At 36.9% G+C, this 25,323-nt stretch overlaps 1 protein-coding gene across 13 annotated transcripts in view; it reads right to left on the reverse strand.

Annotated features, from left to right (window-relative positions):
• The window catches only part of patj (PATJ crumbs cell polarity complex component), a 106,633-nt gene that overhangs the window by 81,152 nt on the left and 158 nt on the right, over positions 1-25,323 (reverse strand). For 10 of the 13 annotated variants that reach the window (XM_059544022.1, XM_059544020.1, XM_059544019.1 and 7 more), the window contains exons 1-19: positions 25,110-25,127; positions 24,677-24,836; positions 23,047-23,101; positions 22,764-22,942; positions 19,727-19,900; positions 19,445-19,584; positions 19,060-19,240; positions 14,954-15,082; positions 12,137-12,379; positions 11,282-11,384; positions 11,092-11,180; positions 10,689-10,830; positions 10,007-10,141; positions 7,576-7,655; positions 7,263-7,319; positions 6,570-6,704; positions 5,456-5,632; positions 5,229-5,297; positions 4,582-4,782 (exon numbers count right to left, since the gene is read on the reverse strand). In XM_059544022.1, coding sequence (XP_059400005.1) covers positions 4,582-4,782; positions 5,229-5,297; positions 5,456-5,632; positions 6,570-6,704; positions 7,263-7,319; positions 7,576-7,655; positions 10,007-10,141; positions 10,689-10,830; positions 11,092-11,180; positions 11,282-11,384; positions 12,137-12,379; positions 14,954-15,082; positions 19,060-19,240; positions 19,445-19,584; positions 19,727-19,900; positions 22,764-22,942; positions 23,047-23,068 — 2,256 coding nt within the window. In that variant the 5' untranslated portion in view covers positions 23,069-23,101; positions 24,677-24,836; positions 25,110-25,127. Of the gene's footprint in view, positions 1-4,581; positions 4,783-5,228; positions 5,298-5,455; positions 5,633-6,569; positions 6,705-7,262; positions 7,320-7,575; positions 7,656-10,006; positions 10,142-10,688; positions 10,831-11,091; positions 11,181-11,281; positions 11,385-12,136; positions 12,380-14,953; positions 15,083-19,059; positions 19,241-19,444; positions 19,585-19,726; positions 19,901-22,763; positions 22,943-23,046; positions 23,102-24,672; positions 24,837-25,109; positions 25,128-25,230; positions 25,321-25,323 lie in introns of those variants that run through there. The other 3 variants (XM_059544012.1, XM_059544013.1, XM_059544011.1) reach the window with 3 other exon arrangements.

A 25,323-nucleotide genomic window follows, 5' to 3' on the forward strand; every position in this document is an offset into this window, starting at 1 on the left:
GGAATAAAGATACCGATCAGTAAGGATGTTCACACAAGAGATGGAAAGAAAGTGAGCTAGGTTGCTCCATTTCTTATTCATGTTTTTATCTGAGTGCACATATGATTAAGATGGCATATAGTACATGGCTCACTGGGGGAGCAGCTGTCTCCCATGTTAAAGGTGTGAATAACTTTTTTAGATCCAAAGAAAACGACAATCCCAGAAGTCCCTAGCGGGTGGTGCAGATTACAGTTTCCACACAACCACTGACAGCATAAAATAATCAAAACTGGATTAAATTAGTTTGGGTCAACGCAAACGAACATGCCACAATGTTTTACCGTGGACTACATAACCTTAAGGTGATGATACACAGGGCAACTTTTAGAGCAATGTTGTTTGCCAATGATTCCGTCAACGGGCAACCAGGTGAGACATAGGGCCTCCGACCGATCTAAAATATCTAGATAGAAATGTTTTGCCCATTCTCAATGGGAAACTGCTCAAGCAGAAACTGTTGGCTAGCTAACAGATGGGTATGAGCATTGGCGGCCGGATTGGAAATCCCATATTTCTTGCTGGGCTAAGGTTGGCTACTGTCTCCTCCGAGTGCCAAGCATTCCCTTGGCTGGCCCTGCTTGTCAAATGGGTTGAAATTCTTCAGCGTGGTGTCAGGCCGACAGTAAATCTGCTGTTTCACAGGAATCAATAGCAGGTCAAGTCATCCGTTTTGCTCCTGCGCTCTGCATCACCTTCAATCTTGCTGAACAGAATACCAGGAACTCCAGGACATCTGCCTTTTGCTTTCTTTTCTCTTTCAGTCCATCTTTTGGTTGTTCTCACTGTAGTTGCTTTGAGAAAAGAACATAGGGTACCACTTCCATGGCATGGACAAGCATGTTGTACAATTAGATAAATTCCTTGAAACTACACTTTAAAAATAACGATTATTTATTGGCATCTATGGTTCCATGAAGAACATTAAACCTCCATTGAATCTTTCCATTGCACAAAAATTATTGATAGTGGAAAAAGGTCCTTTAATTTATGAAAAGTTCACATTAAGAAAAGTAATGGCTCTTAGGAGCTGTTCATTATAGCTGTAGGCAGAGCTGTGTGCATAAGAACAGGCGACACAGACAGTGCAGGCATGACAATGGTAGTGAATCCAGACACCTCTTTCTTTGGATCTGCTACAAGCTGGATCCTAATATTGCAAGACACCATTGCGAAATGACAACACAATGTTAGAACAATTGTTCACGGCTGAAAAGCGCAATGCATATCATTCTTTAACATATTCAAATTAAGGGTGGTGTCCTATAGTCGATTTGGTAGCTTATTTTCCTGTGACAGTTATAAAACAGCCCTTGGTCAGTTTCTGCAGCTTCAGGCCACAGAATAAATAAACAACAATAAATAAATAATAACACTCTGGGATGATTTATGACTCTCCTTTAAAACATTCACTGGATGAGACTAAATGCTGTATTGATGTGCAGGTTAGGCGCTTTGAACCATCGAAATGATTCAAAAATGCATTCCCTCAGATCTCTTCTGTTTGGACAGCATGAATTATTGGAGCCATACATTCACTACCGAAGTTTCAAACTAATTTGTTTTGCCCACCAAAGGTTTACAGCCCACCTGCAAAAGGCCTTTCATGTAAATGTATATGATTCCGTGGAAAATGGCATTTGTAAATGCAAGAACCTTCGGAGAACGTTGCGGTTCAAATTCTTCCTGTTCTTTAAGTTTATTATTTTTGTGAAGGGAGTCATTTCACTTTTTGAGTCTGGTGTAGGGCCGACATCCTACCCAAACAGAAAGTTACGCTAAGCCATGTTCCCTTTGGGCAGCTTACATCTATCCTAAACCCTTCGCGGGAGAGCTGCTCAGTCATATTTCAGTTGTGCCTGGCTGCACCGTGACTTCATATGCACACTTCAAATGTTAGCGAAAACTCGTAGTAATGACTTTTAAATGGCCATGAGAGTACAATCCTACTTAAAACAAAACCACCACAACCCGACCCTTCAGATCAGTTGTTTGGCTTCAAGAAGACCTTCATTAATCTCCATTACCAGGATTGCTAGTACTACCAAGCGGTCCTTCTCATATTGCTATGTAGCTCTTCTTACTTCGAGATCTCCTACTTGTAAGAGCAAAAACCTGAGGCGTGACTCAAATGATTTCACCGTCGCCACTTCACGTCACTCAGTCACAGTCAGGGGTGTCATTAGGGTAAAAAAAAAAGTCCCTGGTTTCCAGCTGTCAGTGTGAGCATGGGATCCCATCAATCTAGCTGCAGTTACAAGGTCTGCTTGCATTAGGGGTAATACTAGTGGTTGAGATGAGAAGAAGAGAAGGAGGGTGGTAAGAAGGAGGGAGAGATTGAAGGTTCTGGAAGGCTTCGAGCGTGTCTGCAGGTCTCGAGGTTGCCTCCTCTGCCTTATCAGCTCAGGCCTCTTACTGGAGAGAGTGGCAAAATCAATTTCCCCCTTGCAGACTGGAGAGGCCCTAGCCCATCCGCCGCGGGAAACAAAAGAAGTCAAGAAGAAAGGTTGAGAGATTCCTCTTCCATTAGAAGAGCTGGAAGACCGTACCCATCATTGCATAGTTTGAGTTGCTCACTTTCGTCTTTCTGGCAATTCCTTACAGCTCATACATTTATGGACATTTTAACACTTCTTTCACTTCAAACGCCTACACCCCCTCCTCTGGATCAATTCCCACCCATCATGCATCAGGCCCTCGGGTTGAAAAGCGTTAGTTTTGGTGTAGATAAGCCAACAGACAGGGCTAGGTGGAGGGGGCTCAGCTGGAGCCGAGCAAAGATGGTGAGTTTGACAGAGAGGAAGCTACACAGGTCAATATGGTTTCCAATAAACCCCAGGGTGCACCAGCAACTGCTCCAGAAGATCTGCAAAGTAAGCTTTAGTGCTTCAACCTTTTCACGACAATGATCTATGATCCAAGTTGCAAGGCTGTGAATTTCTTGTCTGCTCGCCTTGGTGGGGATGAGATGATCTCAAATTCAGTGTTGATGCAGTATTGATGCAATTCGTTCGTACTTGTTCATGTTGCAAAAACAAACTATAATCTCATAATAACAAGAGGAAAAAAAAAGGACTTTGAGTCAGCAAATCATCGCATCAAGCCTATAGACTCTCTTCCGAGTTTCCTCATCCCAGCTCTATCTTCATTCTTTCATTTATTAGAGTGATGAAGAGAAAGGAAGAATTTAAAGGATCACTGCTCAGGTTACTGCCATTAAGCAGCAAATGTAATTCTGTCCATGTCGCCGTGGCCCCCCCCATCACTCACAGCTGCCTCTGACGAGGAAAGAAGCATATCTTACCATTAAAATATGATCTCTGTTCAGTTTTGCCACGATGCAGTGGCCATTTATTATAGTCCTGATGAAGTTGCGAAAGCATAGGCATGCTTTTCTCCTGCCAATACTGTTTCCTGCATGAAATCAATTGGAACCCATTGCTGGATAATATAAAACACGAGGCGTCCCACAGGACCAGAGAAGTGCAGGTCTGCAGGAGAGGTTCTGCATTCTAAGTGGCCTCATTACATGATCACTTCTGATTCAGGATCAACGTGCAGTTATGTACTAACCCTGATTAGAGGGCTAATGAAGGAAGGAGGAAAGCAGCTTTTCGTTCTAAGTGAGTAGAGCAAAGGGTTTCATGGCTGGCGCAAGGCCAGATAAACAGCGGCGGCCCTAGTCAGAAAGGTTTCACTGCTTTCTTTTGTTCAGTGTCCAATGACTTGTGACAGCAACGCACGTTTCCTGTGATCACTCCTGTGATTAATCGAGTCTGGTCTCCTTTTCCCCCACTTAAAGGATAGTTCATAGAAAATTGTGAAGTTACTTTTTCAAATAGCTAAATAAATGGTGAATGAGAGTTTCTCTGTTTGTCATCTCATTTTGTGTGCCAAATATATTTATTTGTATAAATTAATTGTACAATAATTGAAAATTACATAATATGATTTTCAAAAACTGACATTATTACCTTTATTTGTTAGAATATGTATAACTCAGAATTTTAACCAATTTCTTTTTAACCAAAGTTCTAATTGATTTATCAGTGAAATAATCGATGATCAATCGTTCTAATAATCATTAGATTAATCGATTATCAAAGTAATTGCAATAGTTGCAGCCCTATTCTGTTCTAAATTGCAGATGACAAAAATTCCGGTATTACTTAAACCTAAACTTAACATACATGTTCACAATAATGGAATATTTTTAGAATGTAAAAGACCATGAAGACGTCATCATAATACTTGTATAGTTAATTGTGACTGGACCTCTTGTCCTTTAATCTGTTTGCATACTGAACTTTGATTGGTCTTGTTTTTACTACATATTTTTTATTCATTTTTAGCTGGTTTTATGGTGCAAGGAGACTGTGTCAATTCTTCCATGGAGATGACAACACTCAACACTTCTTGTAAACACTTCCTGAAATGTAAATTGAACTTAAGTTTTTTCTCAGAGTTACCCCCCCCCCCCCCCCCCCAAAAAAACTTAAAAAAAAACAACAAAAACAAAACAGAAATGAGTTAATTCCCCACCTGGTAGTCTAGTATGCTGAAGCCAAGACCTCGCTCTCCTTTCTCTAGTTCTAGCACCTGCACATTTGGAGACCACAGAGCTAGTTCACCTTCATCTTCTTCATCATCATCATCCTTCTCCTCATCCATCTGCTCTCTCTCAGGGTCACCTGGCTCTAGGGGCTCTTCTTTATCGCTAACTCTTTGCTCCACTGCTGATGCCTGACAGGCATGAAAAGAAAAGCACAAATCACAACCAGTTAGTAGTGGTTCTCAATTGGTGGGTTGTGACCCCAAAATGGGTTGCAGGTCTGTTCTGTTGGGGTCACTTAATCAATCAATTGCTCAAGTTTATGCATTGTTACAATTTTTTCATATTGTAATTTAGCTTTCTGGGATAAATAAAATACATTTTAATAAATTTATTGGATAATAATTATTTTAATTGTATTTTTTTTGTAATTACTTTGTTTTAGTTTTAAAAATATATATATTTTTTAACTTTATATATATTAAACAATTTTGGTGCCACATTTAAAAATCTGGATCCTGAAGCAAAACCAGTAGAGAACCGCTGAGCTATAATCCAGGTATGAAGTTTAATTAGAGGAGGGGTCTCCAAACTTGGTCCTGTTTGGAGAGCCCTGCATTAGAAGGTATGGACAAACCTGAAACTCTTCCCTCATGCCGTCACGTAGATTTGTATCTTTGGCAAACATGGAGAGGTTATTCTCAATCTGTAAAATTATTACAAAATGAGCAGGTATACATTATTTTGCAGTTTTATTTTGAAAGTATTGGCCAATGCAGAGTAACTTGCCAAAGCCAATTTTGACTTGCATTTGGCAGATGTTGCGAGTTAATTTTGGACTCTCTATGTGGATGAATTCGTTACCTGCTCCTGTAGGCTGGCTGAGGGGCTGGATGAGTGCCACTCTTCAGATTCAGGGTGGTATTCGCTGCCTTCTTCCGCGAGGCGTCTGCAGCAAACCAAAGTAAAGGGAGGAGGAACCTCTCTGAGGAACGCAAGAGCTTCTCGTCTGGACTTCCCATACAACTGCACGCCATTCACCTGTAAATACAACACACATTTTATTTGGAAAAACTTTACTCTCAAGCGTACTGAAAATCTTTGTCAAGGATGTTACAGATCATATTAACATCCTATGGGGAGCTTATTAGGTTGGTGACTATAATACACTCTGTCTTTGTGGCACTCACTGGCCATCTTTGATTGCTATTTCATGAAGTGGGCAAGCCTGAAGCTGCTATGTCAAATCGGGCGGCACTGTGCCATCTGCCCAAACCGGGGGAAGCCATAGTCTCCACACATCCTTTCCCTCACACACACACACACACACACACACACACACACACACACAATCGCTGTCCCACAGAACATCTAAAGCATCTAGCAAGGCAAAGAGGAGTACATTAAGATATTTAAGTTACACTTCAATGTGGGATTTTCATAAATGATTCTTCAGAGACTCAACAAATACATTGTCCACAGGACGTAGCCTTGAGGTACACCACATCTCTCTATAAGCCACTTCTCCTGCAGCCTTGCAAATCTCCCCTGGTTTAACCATCCAGGCTCCTGCCAACAGCAACAGGTTGAAGGCACAGCGGCCCTCAGCCACCTGGTCAGGTGGGAGGGGGAAGTTTAGAGGGAAGGGGCCGGAAGCAAGGCAAGTGGGGAGGTTAGGGCAGGGGACAGTCATGCAGATGGCCTCGGTCAGACTCTGGAGCCCTCCTGCCAGAACATCCATGGGCCAGCAGCAGCAACAGCAGCCGCAAGCCTTCCTGGAAGCTTGGTGCTGGCAGGACGCAAAGGTCAGTGTTATCAAAGCATCCGAGAAGAGGCTCACCAAAGCAAGCCAAGAGCAAAGATGTAGGCTGGCCAAACCCTGGGAGCCCATGTAACCATAATGCCAAAGAGTGAGGGCGCAAGAAAGACACACATCGGCAGTGTAGATTCTGTTTAAAGCACTTTAAAATGACTTTACCTCCAGAAGTTCATCCTCTAGTCCAAGCAGTCCATGTTTTGCTACTGGACCCTCAGGAGCCACTGTGGAAATGTAGTGGTGTCCATCAAAAGAGTCTAGTTCCACGCCCAAGCGCATTGTGTGTATTGGGAGAAGCTGTAGAAACATAATTTTTATGGTTTGACTCACTCATTGTGATCACTACTGAGCATGGCTGGGCGAGATTTAATTATATATCTTGATATTTAAGTGTTTGCTCAAGAAGGGTTTCTTGCAAGTGCTAAAACACAGTAAAATCAAAATTCTACATGGTTTTTCACTAAACGAACCCAAGGATAAAATATTTTTTCTTTATATGCACCAATATTACAGTATATATTTTTTTAAAAACATTTGAATAGATCAAAGCTTTTTGGGACCTTCAATAGATCTTTTTGTGTGATAATTCAAACAAATTGTTCAGGGTTTTGAATCGATTCATTGTAAAAAAAAAAAAACTGATTCAAAGAAATGAATTAACTTGTGACGAGCTAAAAACCATCTTGATATCTTAATGCTGTCATATTTCCAAGTCGTGAGACAAAGAAGAATTACACGTGTCCAACTCGCTACCATCTGTACTATATATCATGAATATTTGATAGATTGCCATGCCCTACTATAGAGAGGAATGAACGGATGAATGAACCATGAATTGTACGGTTTCCATGTTACCTTGGAGTACTTCTGCAGCTCAATATCATCATCTATGACAGGGTCAAGCTGTACAACCTGTAAAAATAAAATGCCGTCAACACACTTACTTTTTGGTAAATAAAACCAAATAACAGTGTGTCAGCACATGAACTCAAATCCAACAGGAGTCAACTGACGCAATTTACAGCCAAATTAAGCTGGTCGATCGACACATCTCTTATCACAGCATGCGTAAGTGCAGGCAGTTCTTGCTGATGTGCAGTTTGCTTCATGTTTAATTGAAAGCCGCACTTAGCATCTGTTAACATTACTTCTCCTACATTTTGCTTACCATAACATCGTAATGTGGACCAAGAGCCTGTTCCCATTTAACACGAAGCTCCATCTCCGTCAGCGGGGCTGGCTCTTGCACTACAACACACACACAATAATGAGAGCAGTGTTTAAAGTCAATTACCGCCATTTGGGTGCCCACTGTCCGTGACAGAGTGAGTGGAAACGTATGACATTAATGTCAGGTGCCGCATACTAGCATGGGATTGATGTCAATCTGACGGATGAATATAATCAGAGGGCTGAGAGTGCGCTGAGGGCAAAAGTTGAGAGAGGAGTCAGCAGTGATACTGCAGAAAAAGACAACGGGATGCCTGGGAACAGTATCGGCTGGAAGCCCAGAGGACAATGGAGGCAAATAAATGGGTGGAACTGCTTTTATGGGCACTTGTGACCCTTAACTATGATATGGGGTGGGAATAGCACGGGGTTTCAGAGAAATATGCTCTGGGTAAGAAAATAATAAAGTTTTTCTGTAACCTAAGCAGTAAATTTAACAGACATTTGCAAGGAATAATGTACAATTTGGTCTCCTGTTACTACAAACAATAGAGACACATTAAATATGTTGATAAAAATAAGCTTACATGATAGCACCCATTTACAAAACACCAAATTTCAGAAAACTACCTTAAAATGTAATGTAGTCATATAATATCATATAAAAAGAATGAAAAACATTCATTCAAAAAGCTTCTTTTACAGACCACTTATACAAAAAGCTTACTTTTTCAAGAGTTTCAGGCCCTGTTGTGGACTGGTATACTACTAGCACGTTACGGTAAAAAGTAAATTCAGTGAGTGAGTGAGAGTCAGGGATGCAGACCTGATTAAATTAGCATTTCTAACGCCTCACTCACAACACCATTCATCACAAATGTTTGACTATATTAATACAGCAATGCATCGCTTCTACACATGGGATGTCAAACCCCAGCCAACATCTGCAGCCCAGGTGCGGCACAATGGAAAATATGGAGAACAGGGTAAATGTTGATCACGGCAATGGCTTGTTATGTTTATGTATCAGGAAAAACTCTGCTGACACCGAGAACAAATATTCACCCCCCATCCAAACGTCACTCAACATTTAAAAGAGGGCGTCACATGGGAGAAGTTACAACAGACCCACAAAAGTTAAGTAAATGAGGTTTTACATAGTACTTCCTGTGGTTTTTAACTGCTGTAGGCATTTCTGGAACAACTGCGGACTATAATTATACCAGCGTGGACCGATTGTCACCACTTCTTTGTGACTGAGCGCTCTCGCTGTCAACTTTTGCAATGATTTTAATAGGTCGAAACCGCCGGTGTGACAGAACTTGGAAAAAGTGCAGAAAACCCTGCAGCAACTAGTCCTTGTTGTCCACATTTTTGTACCATTAGGGCTGAAACACATCTGTTTTCAGAGACTTTCAACATTACATGACACAAAAGAAGCCATATAATGGCACTTCCAGAGTAGTTATCTTTAAAATCGACGGGTGAAATTTAGCGAAGCCTCTCAGTTTACTCTTATCAAATGTCACGTCAATGTACCAAAATAATTTTTGCGTATTATCCATAAAGAAAATATTTAAACATCTACACACTCACATGGCAATATCATTTCTTAAGACCACAGGGGAAAAAAGGCGGGAGGTGAAAGTATGATTAAAGCAGTGTGTGTTTTGACTCGAGGGCAGCTATCATTTTACACGTGCTATGATTCCAGCTTTGGGAAATGAGTCCCTGACAACCAATCACTGTTATCCCGGGCATGTATTGGCTCAGTGCAACAGAACGCTTTATTTAGGAGTTTGGCAGGTACCGGGTCTTGTCCGGATTAATTAGGGCAGAATGTTACCAGAGCTCTGGGCTGCTTCGGCTTCCGCTTACAGGTCGCCTATCTCCATATTTATTTCTGCCGGCTAACATGACTGAAACGATGCATGCTAGGCTCGGTGTAGAAGCTGGCCTGAATCTGACCTCCATCCAGAGGGGAGCGCCAAGGAATGGATTCATCAGTTTTAAGCCCAAAGTATACTTGGGTTTTATGCGTATGATAGGGTATATGCATACAGTGTGCATAACGTAATGCAGCCAACAATGTGGTATGTGTCAAATCTTTGCCTGTATGCTCAGCTTCTGTGATAAAAAAGTAAGCAATGCTGCCCTGGCTAGCTGTTTCACATAAAAACAAGAATAAAAAAAATATTAATTGAATTATATATTTTTTTTTTTAATAGTACAAAAATCTGCCAACGGGCTCTGAAAATGTCACTTAATTCTAAGGGAAAACAAGTTTTCATTCCCCATCAACAGATAAAAAAAATGCCAGATATCGGCCGATATATCGGTCTTGGCCTTAGTCAATCACTAATATCGACCACATTGTTGAGCACCTGTATGTGAGCGAACAGAAGTGTTTGTGTGTTGTATGAACTCACTTTTCCCCTGCAGCTGTTGTCTGATCCCACTCAGAGCAGGGTCCATAGACTCAACCACAGAGCCCCTCTGAACATCTGCCCGTGCCTTGATCTCAGACGATCTCTTCAGAGACACGCGTGACGACTCTCTCTGGACTATATCAACACACCAGTATATAAATATACACACTTAATTCTGAATCAACAAATATTCGTAACTAGGCAAAAATCTTAATCTTTTTCATTGTTCGGTTTGTTTCACGGTTTTAGAGACACGGTTTCGGTACAGTTCAGTATGTGCTAAGTTTATGGAAAAACTATACTTTCAAAAAAAAAAAATAATTAATATAAAGACCGGTTATGTATGCTATAGGATACTTACCAAGACGGGCATTTTGACATAATTTTTGTGGGAATTTGTCCATCTAAACACAATATCTTAATATTTGCATGCGTTCTGAGGCGCGTGTTTGCTTGCTTCGGATGAGCGCACGCACAGATCTTCTCACTGCGCGTACAAGCTTGCATCCTTTGCATGTATAAATTTGCACGTTATTTATTTTCTTACAAATGCATTTATTGTTATTATTATTATTATTTTATTTGATAAAATGTTAACCAATTTTATTTTAAAATGTTTTTTTAATTGAATGACAGCTCTGTAGGTACAGATCTGATCCTAATACAATCCATGTCACTTTACCTTTATCTAGTGATTTTTCTACGACTGTCCTCATGGGCGAGTTGATCTTCCTAATGAGGGTAAGGTGTACGATATCTCCTGTCCGCTTCATTACTTCCAGCACTTCCTGGTTGGTGAATCCCTGGAGGTTCACGCCATCCAACTGTTCAAACAGACACAAAGACAATCAAGAAGTCACTTCAGGCCCGGCTAACCGGCTCTCCAAGTCGCCTCAGTGGGACTGATTAGCCTAGCGTGAAGCTGGGGAGAGTGTGGATGCGGTCAAACTCGTTCTTATTAAACTGTGAATCAACGTGAGATGAAAGAGAAGTCTCGCTTAGCTGGCGTTCTGTTTTGTCAGTGCGCTTGTATGGATACGTGGCTAATTAAGGTAGAGCTCATTAAAAAGTGATTAAGAACCCACAGCTATTATCCTGTCGTGGACATGGATTTTCCCACTCTGCTCAGCGGCGCTGCCTGGAACCACGTTCTTCACGAAGACCCCCACCGCATCTGACATGCAACAGAGACGAGAGATGCAAGAAAATATTAATTAACCGCATACTGATAAGTTGTTGGATTTCTGGGAAAACAAGGCAAAATATGTTTCTTACCCTTAGTGGTCAAAGCGTTGTGTCCGATTACGGAGATCCCGAGGCTCTGGCCTTCCTTCTTTTTTAATGCAACTTCATGGATTTCGAAGCCCTCCAAATTTGGCTGCAACATTACAGATCACATACTGCCATTTGTTAAACTGTTTCCAAACATTGCTTTTTTTGTTACAGGTTTAATACAAAAACATGTTTTGGCCCCGTTATTAGAACAATAGAATCAATATCAATAGAAATATTAATAGAAATTACTATGAGGCATTCGGATGTACTTTAGGCGTACATTATGAAAAAGTCTTAGTGACTCTGATTAGATTCCCATTTCTATAGAACAGTTATACAATTACTGTAAAATAATGTTTTTTTGTTGTTTTTTTGTCAACCAAAAAAATTAAATAGTTATAAATAAATTCATATTATATTTTTGCATTACAGTTAAGAGAATTTGGGGGTGAAAATTAATATAATCCAAATAATGATAGAAGAAATTATAAAGTAAAATAAAATAAAGCAAATTCCTCCTCCAATTTCTCATCGCAGAAATACATCTGAAATATTTTATTTAAAAATTATTTCAGTGATTATTTTATTTGAATATTTCAATTATTATTTTATTTTAATTACATATTTAAAATTTTTATTACAACAATTTTTATTATTTAAGTTGAGCAAAAATTACATGTGGTAAAACAAATACTACTCTGCTATATAAACAATTATAATTTAAATGCATCATAAATATCATAAAATCATCATAAAAATTTTATTATAATTTTTGCAAAATTTCCTAAATATAAAATGTAAAAATATAATTGTATATTACTTCATGGCTTTATGTAAAGGTGGTTTATTCTATACCGTTTTGCTGCCCCTGCGGGATGGCACAGGAGGTGGAGGTGGCAGAGAAGTGACGGGAGCCATGGCGGGGGCAGGTGGAGGTGGAGGAGGAGGCTGGGTCGCCACCAGAGGGTCTCGTGCAATCAACATCCTTACATGGGTCCCGCAGGCCTGCAGCACCTGCACCACCTGATCACTGGCCAGACCCTGAGTGGACGTGTCACCGATCCGCAGGATGTGGTCACCTGTTCTCAGCCTCCCGTCCTGGAGGTGAATGAAAGAAAAGAGGAAGAAGTTGACATCATTGAACATGAGGTGAATCTATCCATCCATTCATCTATATTAGATCCATCCATCCAGGAAAAAAATAAAAAATAAATAAAACGCACCCCCCCCCCCCACTTCAAATTATTGTAAAAAAAAAATATATAAAAAATAAAAAAGACAATTTGGAAAAGCGTCCAGTTGTTTTTGTTTCTGTAATTACCATTATTCACAATGATTGTTGCAAAACTAAACTAAATAATGATTTTATATATTGTTGAAAATGTAAAATGAAATATTTACATTTAAATCATAAATATATATCTGAATATTTGTATATATGCTTTTATTTTATATGCAATTCGTTATATAGCTAAACATACACACAGTAAATGTTTATATTTAAATTTGATGTTTATTTCTCAAATATTTGTAAAAAAATATATAAAATGATATATTTCTCTTTACATTTTATATTGAATGTTATATTCTTATATATATATATATATATATATATATGCGCTGTTTATATTTACTTTAGATTTATTTAAATGTATTTTTTTATATTGTTAAAAATAATACTTGTTTATATCTGAATACTACCATCTATATATGACACACGTTTATGATATAAAACTTTGAGTAGTACATTATTACTTAAAAGGAGTACATTTTGGTAGTACAAAAATATAGTTTATTTTATATTGCTAAAAATGACAATTATTCATATAAATTAATAATATTATATATACACTGCAAGCGTATGTATATAAATATTAGAATTGTATTATTTTAATTAATGTGATGCATGTTAATAAAAATAATACAATTCTAAAATTCAATGAATACATTTACATATATTATTCATTTATTTTAATATATATAATATATATATATCTATATATACCTGTTAACAATTGCAGGCAAGTCATTATTACAGGCCCCCAAAGTATAATTTACCTCCCAATGCATGCCTAAACCAAATCTCACATTTACAACCTAATTTGTTTCCATCATTCACAGGTGCAGGAGCCAAAAGTCTAACATCCACAATAACTGTGTCACTCTTACGTGGCCTTTCCTCACAGCCCTTTCCAGTCAGCCAAAGCTGTGAGATGTATTCTTCTTTCTAGGACTCTGGCAGACTGGCCAAACGAATGGCGAGAGGAAGGGGAGGACTAAAGCCTGATTACACAAAGCGCAGAAAGGAAAACAGCCGTCTTTGTGCAGCGCGAGACATGAAAGCCGTTTGATACATCAACTTGCGTAGGGAAAATTTCGGCAGCTTGTTCCTGCCACTGTGCAGGGGACAGCGGGAGTGCATTGAAGCCCGCCGCAGCCATTAAAGGTTGAAATAGGAAACGCCATGGATAACAAAGCCCTGATTTTGACAGCTTTTTTGGAGCATAAGATCCACTGATGTGTGAAATGCAAGCAATGTGCCTTTTGAACAAGAAGGGGTTTGTTGCCTGAGCTCTGTACACTGGGAGGGAGAAGAGGAGGGGTGTGTGTGTGTGTGTGTGTGTGTGTGTGTGAGAGGGGTCTAAACCAGGACAGGTTGTTTTCCAGTCTCTGTCCCTCCTGGCTAAGCACTGAAGAGAGTAAAGCTGACATCAGTAGGTGTGTATTGAACTATCTGCTTTTCAAGTTCCCACGTCAAATACTTTGCAGTAGAGCTGAAGATATGGACAGAAAAAGTCATCTTAATAAGATTCCTGCAAACACACAAATACTGTACACCGTCCTACATGATGTCTACTTCACGAGTCACTTTTGTACCTTTTCATCTTATAACTCTTCCCCTATTGTTGTCATTAAACATCTAAATGTCAACTTCATATTTTTTTATATTGGGAAAAAAAACAATATAACACACTTGTATTAGTTTAACAAAAAAAAAAGTAATACATATTATACATTATATATAAATATATGCACAAAATTCCACATGTACAGTGCCCCTAAAGAAACAAGATGATGGTTAAAAAAAAATTATAATAAAAATGAACTAGGAGGAGAAAACAACAGTTTTTTTGAGAGGATGCAACCGTTTTGCGAAAGAACGCAAAGTTTCTCAAGGGAATGCAATAGGGTGACAATAGAAAATATATTGGGGGAATAGTTTTGTGAGAGAATGCAAAGTTTCCCTGGGGAACACAACATTTTTGCGAGAGAACACAAAGTTTCTTAGAGGAACTCAATAGTTTTGCAATCTAACGAAAAGTTTCTTGGAGCAACGCAACAGTTTTGCAAGCTAACGCAAAGTTGCTCAGGGGAACACAACAATTTTGCAAGTGAACACTTAGGCCAGATTTACTAAACAGTGCAAATTCTCTGTGGAACACCACATTTTTGCAAAGGAACGCAAAGTTATGTCAACCCAATTGTCTTTTGCAAAAAATTAAGAATGATTCATTCATGCATCAGACATTGTGATTCTAGTGAAGAACATTCTAAATTGCATTGGGTGTAACACTGCTGAATCACATATAAACTCAACTTAATGGTTCAGAAATTACCTGTAATTTTTAGCAAAATGCATTGAGGAAACGTGTAGAAGATGCAAACACAAACCTTATCGGCCACGCTGTCTGGCAACACGGTCCTGACAACCATTCCTGTTGCCTTGCCTCCAACAATCCCAAATCCCAGGCCAGAGCCATCATTCACCAGCTCGATCTCCTCCACGTGTCCCCACTGATCCTAAAAAAAGACACAGAGGAGACCGTTTTCAAGGTCAGTGGTCAGTGGGCATTGGTCATAATAATCCATTCAATCACCTTTGATTGTCCAAATAGGGAGCAATTGACAATCCTAGACTTGTGACTACTTCCTGCTTCAGAGTCGTAATAGGGCACAGAATGCTAATGAACGTGTTAATGGTGTGATCCCGCAGTGGCCAATCAATGTCAGGGTCATGAAAGCCCACGAGTGTATTTGTGATCTCACGTCAGCTGCACTCCTAATCACCCAAGTCTCCTTGGGCTCATATAAATGGATTGCAATCATTACATTTCTGTTCTCTTATTACCAGGCCGTTATCTGCCGGGTGACTACCTCTGCAATTTTCTCACTATCTAATGAAACCCCTCCTCTGCTGTTCGTCCTGTCGCTCTTTTTCGAAACAAAGCTTTACACTAGCGCTTGTCCAGTAGTGAGGAGAAAAGAACCGTTTTGGAGATAAGTCGTCTCATTCTGAGTCCCCAAAGTCCTTTTTTGAGATTTACTTGACTTGTGTTGAAATTCACCTCTGTCATGATTCATCAGTGTACAGATCAGATCATAGAAGAAAAAACCTGTCATTCTTCAAAATCAGTCAATATTATGCAATTTGTATGATGTTGCATAATGCATACATATGGATGTGGTTAGCACTGGGTTTTGTGTTTTGAGCTTTTTTGCAGCTAAACATCTAAACATTTGAGTTGAGGAAACAGAACAAAAACAAAACAAAAACTAAAATGCACAAACCAAAAACCTAAAAAATAAATTGATAAACAAAAACAAAATGCAAAAAAAACAAACAAAACAAAAATAAATAAAAATGTCAAAACAGAAGAAACAAAAGACAGAACAAAAATAAAATGCAAAACAAAACACATTTATAAAAATATATATATATATTTTTAAATACTAAAAATAAAATAATAAACAAACACTAAAAATAAAACAATAAAAAGGCAACATTAAAAAAAATCTAAAAATAAAAAAAATACAAAACCATTTAACTAATTATAGCTCTTCAAAAAGTATAATTCAATATATTTTTTTATTATTTCATTTCATTTTTAAGTATGCTATTCCTTTGATCATACTTGGCAATCCTACAATAAATCTGTTTAAACACAGCAAACACTGATGACCCAAACCCAACATATACAGCTATATTTCTTTCCACACACAGCTGCATTTCCTTCAGGCTGCAGCTTACATAAACATCGATACATTAGCGATGGTAAATGAGAAAGCCATTGTGGGAGGCAGGAAACATCTCCCTTGGGAAAAGGCTTGGATGTTATTCCTCCAGTAGTGGGAATTCCAAAGAAGTGCAACAAGTCTAGCATGCATGAAACTTTCCAATAGGGTATAATTAGGATCCAAGATATTTTCAAGGGCTTCAGAGGTCTGGTTCTACAGAGAGATAGAAGGGCAGGGGAAGTGAGGAAAAATATACCTCAGCTACATTTGCTCTCGCTCTCCTCCATTTAAGGAATGGAGCAGTGATCCCTTGGGGTCCTAACAATCTTAAATAGATAAATATTTTCTCAGCTTTAAACGATAAGAGAATAGATTGAAATGGCGGAGGTTTGTTTGAATATGGGGTTAGTGAGAGGACATAACACATGCTTGCAGAGTGACGTATTCATTGCCAAGCTTTTAAGCCGACATATGATGATTGACATTAGTGATTCCCAAGTCTCAGATTGACAGGTATTTAAAAGAAACAATGCATTTGGAGTTTTACTTAAAAAGTAAATTTTAAAAAGTAAAATTAAAAAAAAATGACATTTTGAATGTGTATAAATTAAACGTGGGACTTCTACAAATAAGTATAAAATAGGGCTGATAATTAAAAATAGTAAATTAACAAAAGTGCACGCAAATTAATCGTTAATCACACTAATTTACAATTCTAAATATCTTAAAAATAAATAAATGCAATTTATTCATTTGTTTTAACATAACAAAACATTAAAATATCACCAAAAAAAATAAAAATACGACATTTTTATTTTTAATTAGCATGAATTAAATATGCAACAACAAATACTACAAGTGTGTATAAATTATGGCTGACAATCAACAATCTGACAATCATGTGTTAGCAAAGCCTTCTGCACCCTCCACTGCCTTCTGCGTTTGCAGTGTTGAGTCATGATTGCGATAAAATCTATTTTATTTTATAGAGAGCAACAAACAGACACTTAATATGGCTTATAAACAAGTTCAGCGGCACTGACTACTTTGTTGACATCTGGTGACAGAGAGTTTGGCTAGGCTACAAGCAATCAAACGAAAACCAGACTTTTGCTCCATTAAACAGCTCTGAAATGGAACAGCACATGAATTAAACCAAAGTCTGGCTCTGATATGGAGGACATGGCCCCCGAATTAAGGATTTTAAACATTTCAAATCGAAAAAATAAGCAGAAACTGAGCAGAAATACACAACCTAGTTTGCAATGTAAAGACCAAATGAAAACTACTGTCATTTTTCCAGCTGTGTGCAGTCACTTTTAATTTGAGAGTGGTTAAATTTGGGTACTTAATTAAAGTAGACGAGAGGGAAGCGTTGTGTTTATTGTTGAAGGCTAGGGTTAATGCAGTTCATCTACTGGCTGTTGGTCTTTCCAGCCTCATTTTCTTCCTCTTCCGAGTTTATTTCTTTCGGTGGTACAAAGGTCTTTCGGATGAACCTGAGAAAGTTTGCGCATTTCGTTCTCCTTCTTTTAGACACGGTTATAACAGGATGTTCTAATGGCTTTATTTTCCTGAGGATCACATTATAAGAACAGGAACACGACAAATAAATATGCTCCTAGTTTAGGTTGAATTACTGTTTATAGATCAGGCAGGTTAAATCGAGACCCTTAAGCAATTTGTTATAATTTCTGTCACTGGATTTGATAATCTGTATATGTTTGTGTAACTGGTTGAAATTGAAACGTCACAAATATAAAAATTAAGCTTAGTTTGCTAGGCCTTAGGAAATGCTGGCCTTATTCAATAGGTGAGATTAAACTTGAAAACCAAAGCCAAAAACCCCATTTGCACTTCATTAATGCATTTAAAAATGTTAATGAAATCTTACCAAAAGAAAGTAAATTTGTTACTGCTAATACTAATAGCCCCTTCCTACATAAAAGTACTCATGCTACTTATAGAAGCACGTTTCCACCACTGTATAAAAAAAACTACAAGTAAAAAAGGCAACTGCTACTTAATATATTGCAATTCACTCAGAGCTGCAAGAAAAAAGACAGAACTGCAAGATTTATACTCAGAATTTTGAATTTCTTTTTGCAATTCCGAGATTGTTTTTTGTTTCCACGATGGAATAAAGAATAAAAAAACGTAAAAGCAGAATTGCACGATAAAATCTCAGAACTGGGAGATAAAATCTTTGAATCACGAGAAATTACCTAATTTAGATTTTCTACTGACTCCGTGGCGGAAACCAGCTTATATAGCTATTAACTTAAAGGGCCAGTTTACCTAATACTGTTATTTACGCTTCCTCTTGTCATTTCAAACCAAAACGTGGTTATTTTTTTCTGAGGAAGAGAACATGCTTTTTTCCCCCTATCAATGATAGTTTGAAGTGATCACAGGCTGCAATTTCGATGTCTTATCAAATATCCTGAATGTTTGATGCAATGATTTTTAGTCATGAGAGAATTGATGGGCAGTCGTGGCATAATTGTAAAAGAGTCTGACTTGTAACCCAAAAGTCATGGATTTGAGTCTCGATAACAGTAGGGACTTAGCTACACGTCTAAAAAGTGAGTGAGTATTTGATGTTACTGCGCCATAAAGACGCCACTTCTGATTTTGATTTGTAAACTATCAAGTTACAGTTTCAAAGTATATTCCCCAACTGCTGGAGAACTATGATTGATACAGATTCCAAGTTAAACACTGTGGACAACACAATGCGGTGACATTTCAAACAGCCGTACCGTCTGAAGGGGTCCAGATGTAGAGAGTTGGGGTTTGACCGCTGTGTCTCTGGCCACCACCAGCTCCACTCGGTCTTTCTGTTGCTGAAGAAGAGCAATGGCCTGCTGCTGCGTCACGCTCTGATCCAGAGGAATCCCATTAATCGCCAGAATCTGATCATTCTCCTGCAATCTTCCATCCCTGGAGATAAGAAATATCATTATTACTATCTATGTGATTCATTTAGTTTTAAATAAACAAATTCATAAATTGGTACAACTTATATCTGTATACAAATCTAATTTATCTGAAACATCTATTCCAGTATGTCCTAATCAAAGAAAATGATCTAAAACAACATGCAGATATTTGTCGAATGTGACGTGTACAGTGGTCTCGTCTCACCTGTCTGCGACGCTCCCTTGTTGCACTTGTCTGACGAACACACCATGACTGCCCACCCCCTCTGGTCTCAGGCCCACCACACTGAAACCCAGACCTCCAGATAATGGCTTCTGCAGGCTGATGAGCTCCGTCTTCCTTCCCTGCGTTAAACAATCCAAAGAGAAAGCACCGTTGATATTAATAGTATAAACAACGCAAGCTGAACCAAAACATAATAGAAATGATGTTCAACATTTTATCAACAGTTTATCTAGAGAAAAACTACATAAAATGACATCCCACCATTGCGGCCGTGTGTATCCATCTCTGAAGCTGCTCAGAAGATGCATTAGTTGCAGCTGTACTGTTAGACAGCACGGATCCCAGGCTGCTGGACGGACGACTCGCACTGACGATCAGCTGGCCCTTCCTGGAGAAACTGAACTCAGTACATGTGTCCGGCGGCAAGCTGTTTAACTACAAAGTGGAGAGGAAAAAGTTAATTCTAAAGCGATTCAAAAAATAATTTAAAGAAATGTAATAATAATAATAATAGTCATTATTATTACTGCAACTATACGTTTGAATGATTATTAATAATAATAATTTAATGGATATGTTGTTAGGCCTAATATTTAAATGTTTCATATTCATTATTTAGACAAACATAAATTGCACCTAGTATTTACAAGTAAGTTTGAAATATAATAATAATAGAAATAACAAAAACAACAATAATGGCTATTTATAAATATGTTTGAAATCTATTTGACTAAGAATAATAATAACCATCGTCATCATAATCATTATTATTAGTAATATTATTAAAAATAATTAAATGCACGTGTTAGGCCAAATATTTAAATGTTTCATATTCATTATTTAGACAAACATAAATTGCACTTAGTATTTACAAGTAAGTTTGAAATATAACAATAATAAAAATATAACAAAAACAACAATAATGGCTATTTATAAATATGTTTGAAATCTATTTTAATAATAATTATTATTATTATCATAATAATAATAATAATAATAATAATTATTATTATTATTATTATTAATTTAATGCATGAGCTGGATACTTAAATGTTTCAAATGTGTTATTCAGATAAATATAAATTGTTTATATATGTTATTTATAAACAAATTGAAATTTGTTATAAATTATTATTATTAAAATAATATAATTAATAAATGTTATTATACCAATAACAACAAAAACAGCAACAATGATAACAGCAACAAAAATTTGTTTGAAATGCAGCTTAATAATAAAAATAATAATAATTATTACTATTATTGAGTTGGACTAAATATTTAAATGTTTCAAATGAGTTATAAAGACAAATATAAATTTGTCTTACAACAAGCTATGAAGTGGAGAGGCCCTGACAGTTATAAAGAAATAAATTAACACATACATAGACGCAAGCGTTATCGTTCAAATAGCTTATCCAAATAATTCCTCTACCAAATACTGTATAAAACGCATATTGCTGAAATACATGGTTGTTTAAGTTATGTTTATGCATACAAATATAAATTGTGCCCATTTATGAATTTGTAAATGAAAACCTGGCTGTTTGAAGTATACAAATAAATAAATAAGAGTTTATTTCAACCACGATCTCAAAGCTGATCCAAATAGTTTAAGATAAATCATTTACAGTTCATCTAAAATATAAAACAGCCCACAGAGGGACAACTATGTCCTACAGGCAGAGGAAAGGAAGGGAAAAAAATAAAAGGGGGGAAAAAAATCAATAAATTCCTCTGCAGTATTTGCTAGTCCCCAACAGGTAATGTATTAATGACCTTTAGACTCTCACTGTGGGAACTTATCAGTCTAGTGCTTATTTAGTCTGGGCTGACAGAGCAGGTTCCAGCCTATTTCACTGATACATCTCAGACAAGGCAGTTACTCAAACTGAGACAGTAGATATTAAGGCTTGATATAAACCCTGGCTGTTGCCCGCCTCGATATACTTGATAGGTTTTTCACCTGACGCATTCATAGGCACACGTCTGACCTTCCCAGCACTTAGAATATGAAGGCAAGCTTCTGTTATTGCCATTATCTTAAATTGGTCTGCGAATTGTTTATTGTAAAGAGGTTTCTTGTGTCAATAAAAACACGGACTGAATACAAAGAGGGACTTTCAGCATCTCGAGTATCTGGATAAGAAATACATGCTCACTGCAGCACACTGTGTTGGGAGGCAAAACAAACATTTATTTTTAAGTTATTCGAGTCTAAATAAATGTCGTGATTTCTATCCTGATTTGGCATTAACATAATGCGCTTTTGTCTGACCTTGGACATTCTTTACCATTTTAATGCACTGAAACATAAATAGTGCATTTAACCGTCAACATCAATAACTTGCCAAATTTCTAACACTATATAATGTTCAATAGTTAATAATAATAAATATATATATACTTTTTGTCTTCATAAAATTTCAAAATCTAGTTAGAAATACAACAATACTTTAAAATAATTAGAAATATCTTGAGACTATGATTTTCATATTCCTATTTGAATATACCAGAACCGCTCGTCTGTTAAGTGTGTGTGTGTGTGTGTGTGTGTGTGTGTGTGTATATGTATATGTATATATATATATATATATATATATATATATATATATGTATATATATATAATGCTATTGTACAGGGTTACTGATGTATTCATATTTTTATTTGTATAGACGTTCCTGAAATTAATTTTTTCATTTATTTTATACATCAGTATTTAAAAAACATTTAATAATTGCATGACAAGACATTAACCAAACAACCCAATCAGTCAATAATTTTTTTTATTTATTTTTTTTTTATAATAAACTACTCATCCCATGAACTATTGCACATGATCCTGAAAAAAAAACCTGACACTTCCAAGCTTGCCACTAAAATATTAAGCAGCACAACTGTTTTCAACATTGATAGTAATAAGAAATGTTTCTTAAGAAGCAAATCAGCATATTAGCTTCCCCATCATAGGAATAAATTACTCTTTAAAATACATTAAAATAGAAAGCAGATCTTTTAATCTGTAATAATATTTCACAACATTACTGTTTTTACTGTATTTTGATCAAATAAATGCAGCCTTGTTGAGCACCGGAGATTACTTCCAAAAAGCATCTTTCAAAAGCATCACCAACCCCAAACTTTTGAACGATATAGTGCATTAACTACAACACAAAACATGCATATTATAAATAAATGTTAATTTAATTTCAAAGCAGATGGTAAGTCTGTCTTTAAAGGTTGACGTGTTACCACTGAATATACTGTACTATCCATCTCATTTAGAGGAAGTCTCACCTGGTCTTTAAGCTGTTTGACGGAGTGCTGCAGGGTGAGGATGTGGCCGAACAGAGGGCTCTGCAGGGCTTCCTTCAGCGTGCCGAGCCTGTCGCTGTGGGTCCACTCTTCTCTCTGCACGAGCTTGGACTGAAGTCTTTCCAAGGCCTGGAGCACCTGCTGCCGCTCGGAAGCAGACACTGAGAACACACACAATCAAGATATTAACCATGCTAAGTCGGATTAAAGCATTATATACTTGCTTGGATGAAAAAAAAAAAAAAATCACAAAAATGAGTGATACCTGTCGGTACGTTCTCATACATCGTCGTTATCTTGGAAATTCAGTGCAGATTGATCTGTGAAAGTGGATGGAAATACATTTCAAAATGTATCAGTCAATATATATATTTTTTTTAATCACTAGCTGCTCACTACCCTCCCTGGAAATCATTGCTCACTCCCATTATCTCTCAGGGGCACTAAATGAGATAGATAGTATATTTAGTGGTAACACATAAACCTTTAAAGACAGCCTTACTTTGAGCTTTGACATTAAATTAACATGTATTTATAATCTAACCTGCACCTGCTCTCTTACTGCACTGGTCACAGTACTTTACATACATGTATTTGCACTAATCATATTTTGCACAGACTGCACATTGTTCAAGCTATCACACTGTAAACTGTCTAAAATTGTTACCGTTCTATTTCTCTACTGTTATTTTGCATAGAATACATTGTTTAACAATACTATTGCACACTCATCCAACTGTATTTATTACCACTGTTCTTATGCTGCTGCTTGTTATAATGTAGATATAATCCCTAAATTGCATTCCTATTTATATTCTGTATATACTCTGCTCAATACTGTATATAGCAACTCCACTGTTAATCATAGCTTCACTTGCAATAATAATATGTGCAATGATATATCTATTCACTAAATCCCCACAGTTACTTATTCCATTCAAACTGTACTTTTTAATGAACTTAATGTGCATATCAATGTGAAGGCCAACGTGCAATACTATAAATGGTCACTTTACTCAGATTGCTAAATGTGAATAACAAGACTCAGTCACTTGTTGTATTTACTTATTTAAATTGTATTGTACTGTACAGTCTTATTTATTGTCTTTGGTCATGTGTTTGTTTCTCTAACGCCAAGTCAGGCGCAGTGCTCCTAATTTCATTGTATGCCGAAAAATACAATGACAATAAAGGCGTCCAATTCAATTCAATAATGGCATTTACTAATACTAATTTCAATGAGGCTACTTAGTTGCCTTTTAAAATTATTTTAGGGAAAATATATCCATTACAATTTTTATTTTTGAGTGTAATTTCTGTTAAAAAATTATTACAAATGTAAGTAATACTACTACTACTAATAAAAATAATAATAATAATTTAATGGTTGACAGACTAAATAGTTGAAGTTTCAAATTTGTTATGTAGAGAAATATATAAAAACAATGCAACTGTAATAGTTGCTGTTATTGTAATTAATATCAGTAATGAAAATAATTTTATGAGCTGTACCAAACATTTTCATATTTATTCTATGTACACAAATTAAATATACAGTAACTCATAATTAAACTTTTTAAAGTTATATTAATTTCTATGATGACTTTGACTTTTTTTTCCACTTTCCATAAAAAAATGGAAACCATGCAAAGGTTATAATTCACAAATCATCAATCTTTCTCCAAAAGATGGTAGCAAATCTTAGTTTTACTTAATGTATGCTGGCATGATGCATTTCTTTTCATGTGATCAAACAGAAATTAATGCATCTTATTATGTAGGACTCAAGTATTTTTTTCTATAACCTGTAAAGATATCTTTTAAAAGAGGAGTTGGTAGTTTCAGTTCACGTGAACCGCCAACTAAACAAAAGTGAGAGTATCTACCTTACTTACCTACAATTTTCGCCCATGCACTTGGTCTTGAGGTTGAATCAAACCTCTGTCGATTTGGAATCCCTCACCAAACACAATCCAGCATTCCAGGTAGTGTTTAGGGCTGAGATTGAGTCCTGTTTTGTCTGTTCGTGTGTGTTTACACCTGAGCGAGTCTCACCTGGAACCAGGAAGTGCGTGAGCATTCACGTTTCCGTGAACTTTATTTAAGTTTAAACACAAGTTAACAAAGAAACCACCATGTAACTGAAGGATAATGAGATGTTTATATTAATACTCTTCAATTAAAGCATTATTTATTTAATGTCATATAATATAAATTACATAAACGCTATCAAACAGGTGCATACGCATAAAACACCCGAGTCACCGCTCTGGAATCAGTGCAATAACAACGAGACGTTAATGAATAATTTTATAAATCGAAACGTACTTTGTTTTCAAATATCTATAATAAATAATAACTTAAAAAAGAATGAAAATACACAAACGTGCTCCTGCTTCGCAATACAATCCCCATTATGTGACACAGGCTAGCGCAGTTAGCAGCTTACAAAGTTGATTATCAGCATCAAACACCGCGAATAAGTTGAACCGATATTTGGTTTTAAATGCAAACTTGCTCTAACGAAACAAGCTGGCTTTGT

The sequence above is a fragment of the Carassius carassius genome, chromosome 48 (genome assembly GCF_963082965.1).
Source record: "Carassius carassius chromosome 48, fCarCar2.1, whole genome shotgun sequence".
Lineage (NCBI taxonomy): Eukaryota > Metazoa > Chordata > Actinopteri > Cypriniformes > Cyprinidae > Carassius > Carassius carassius.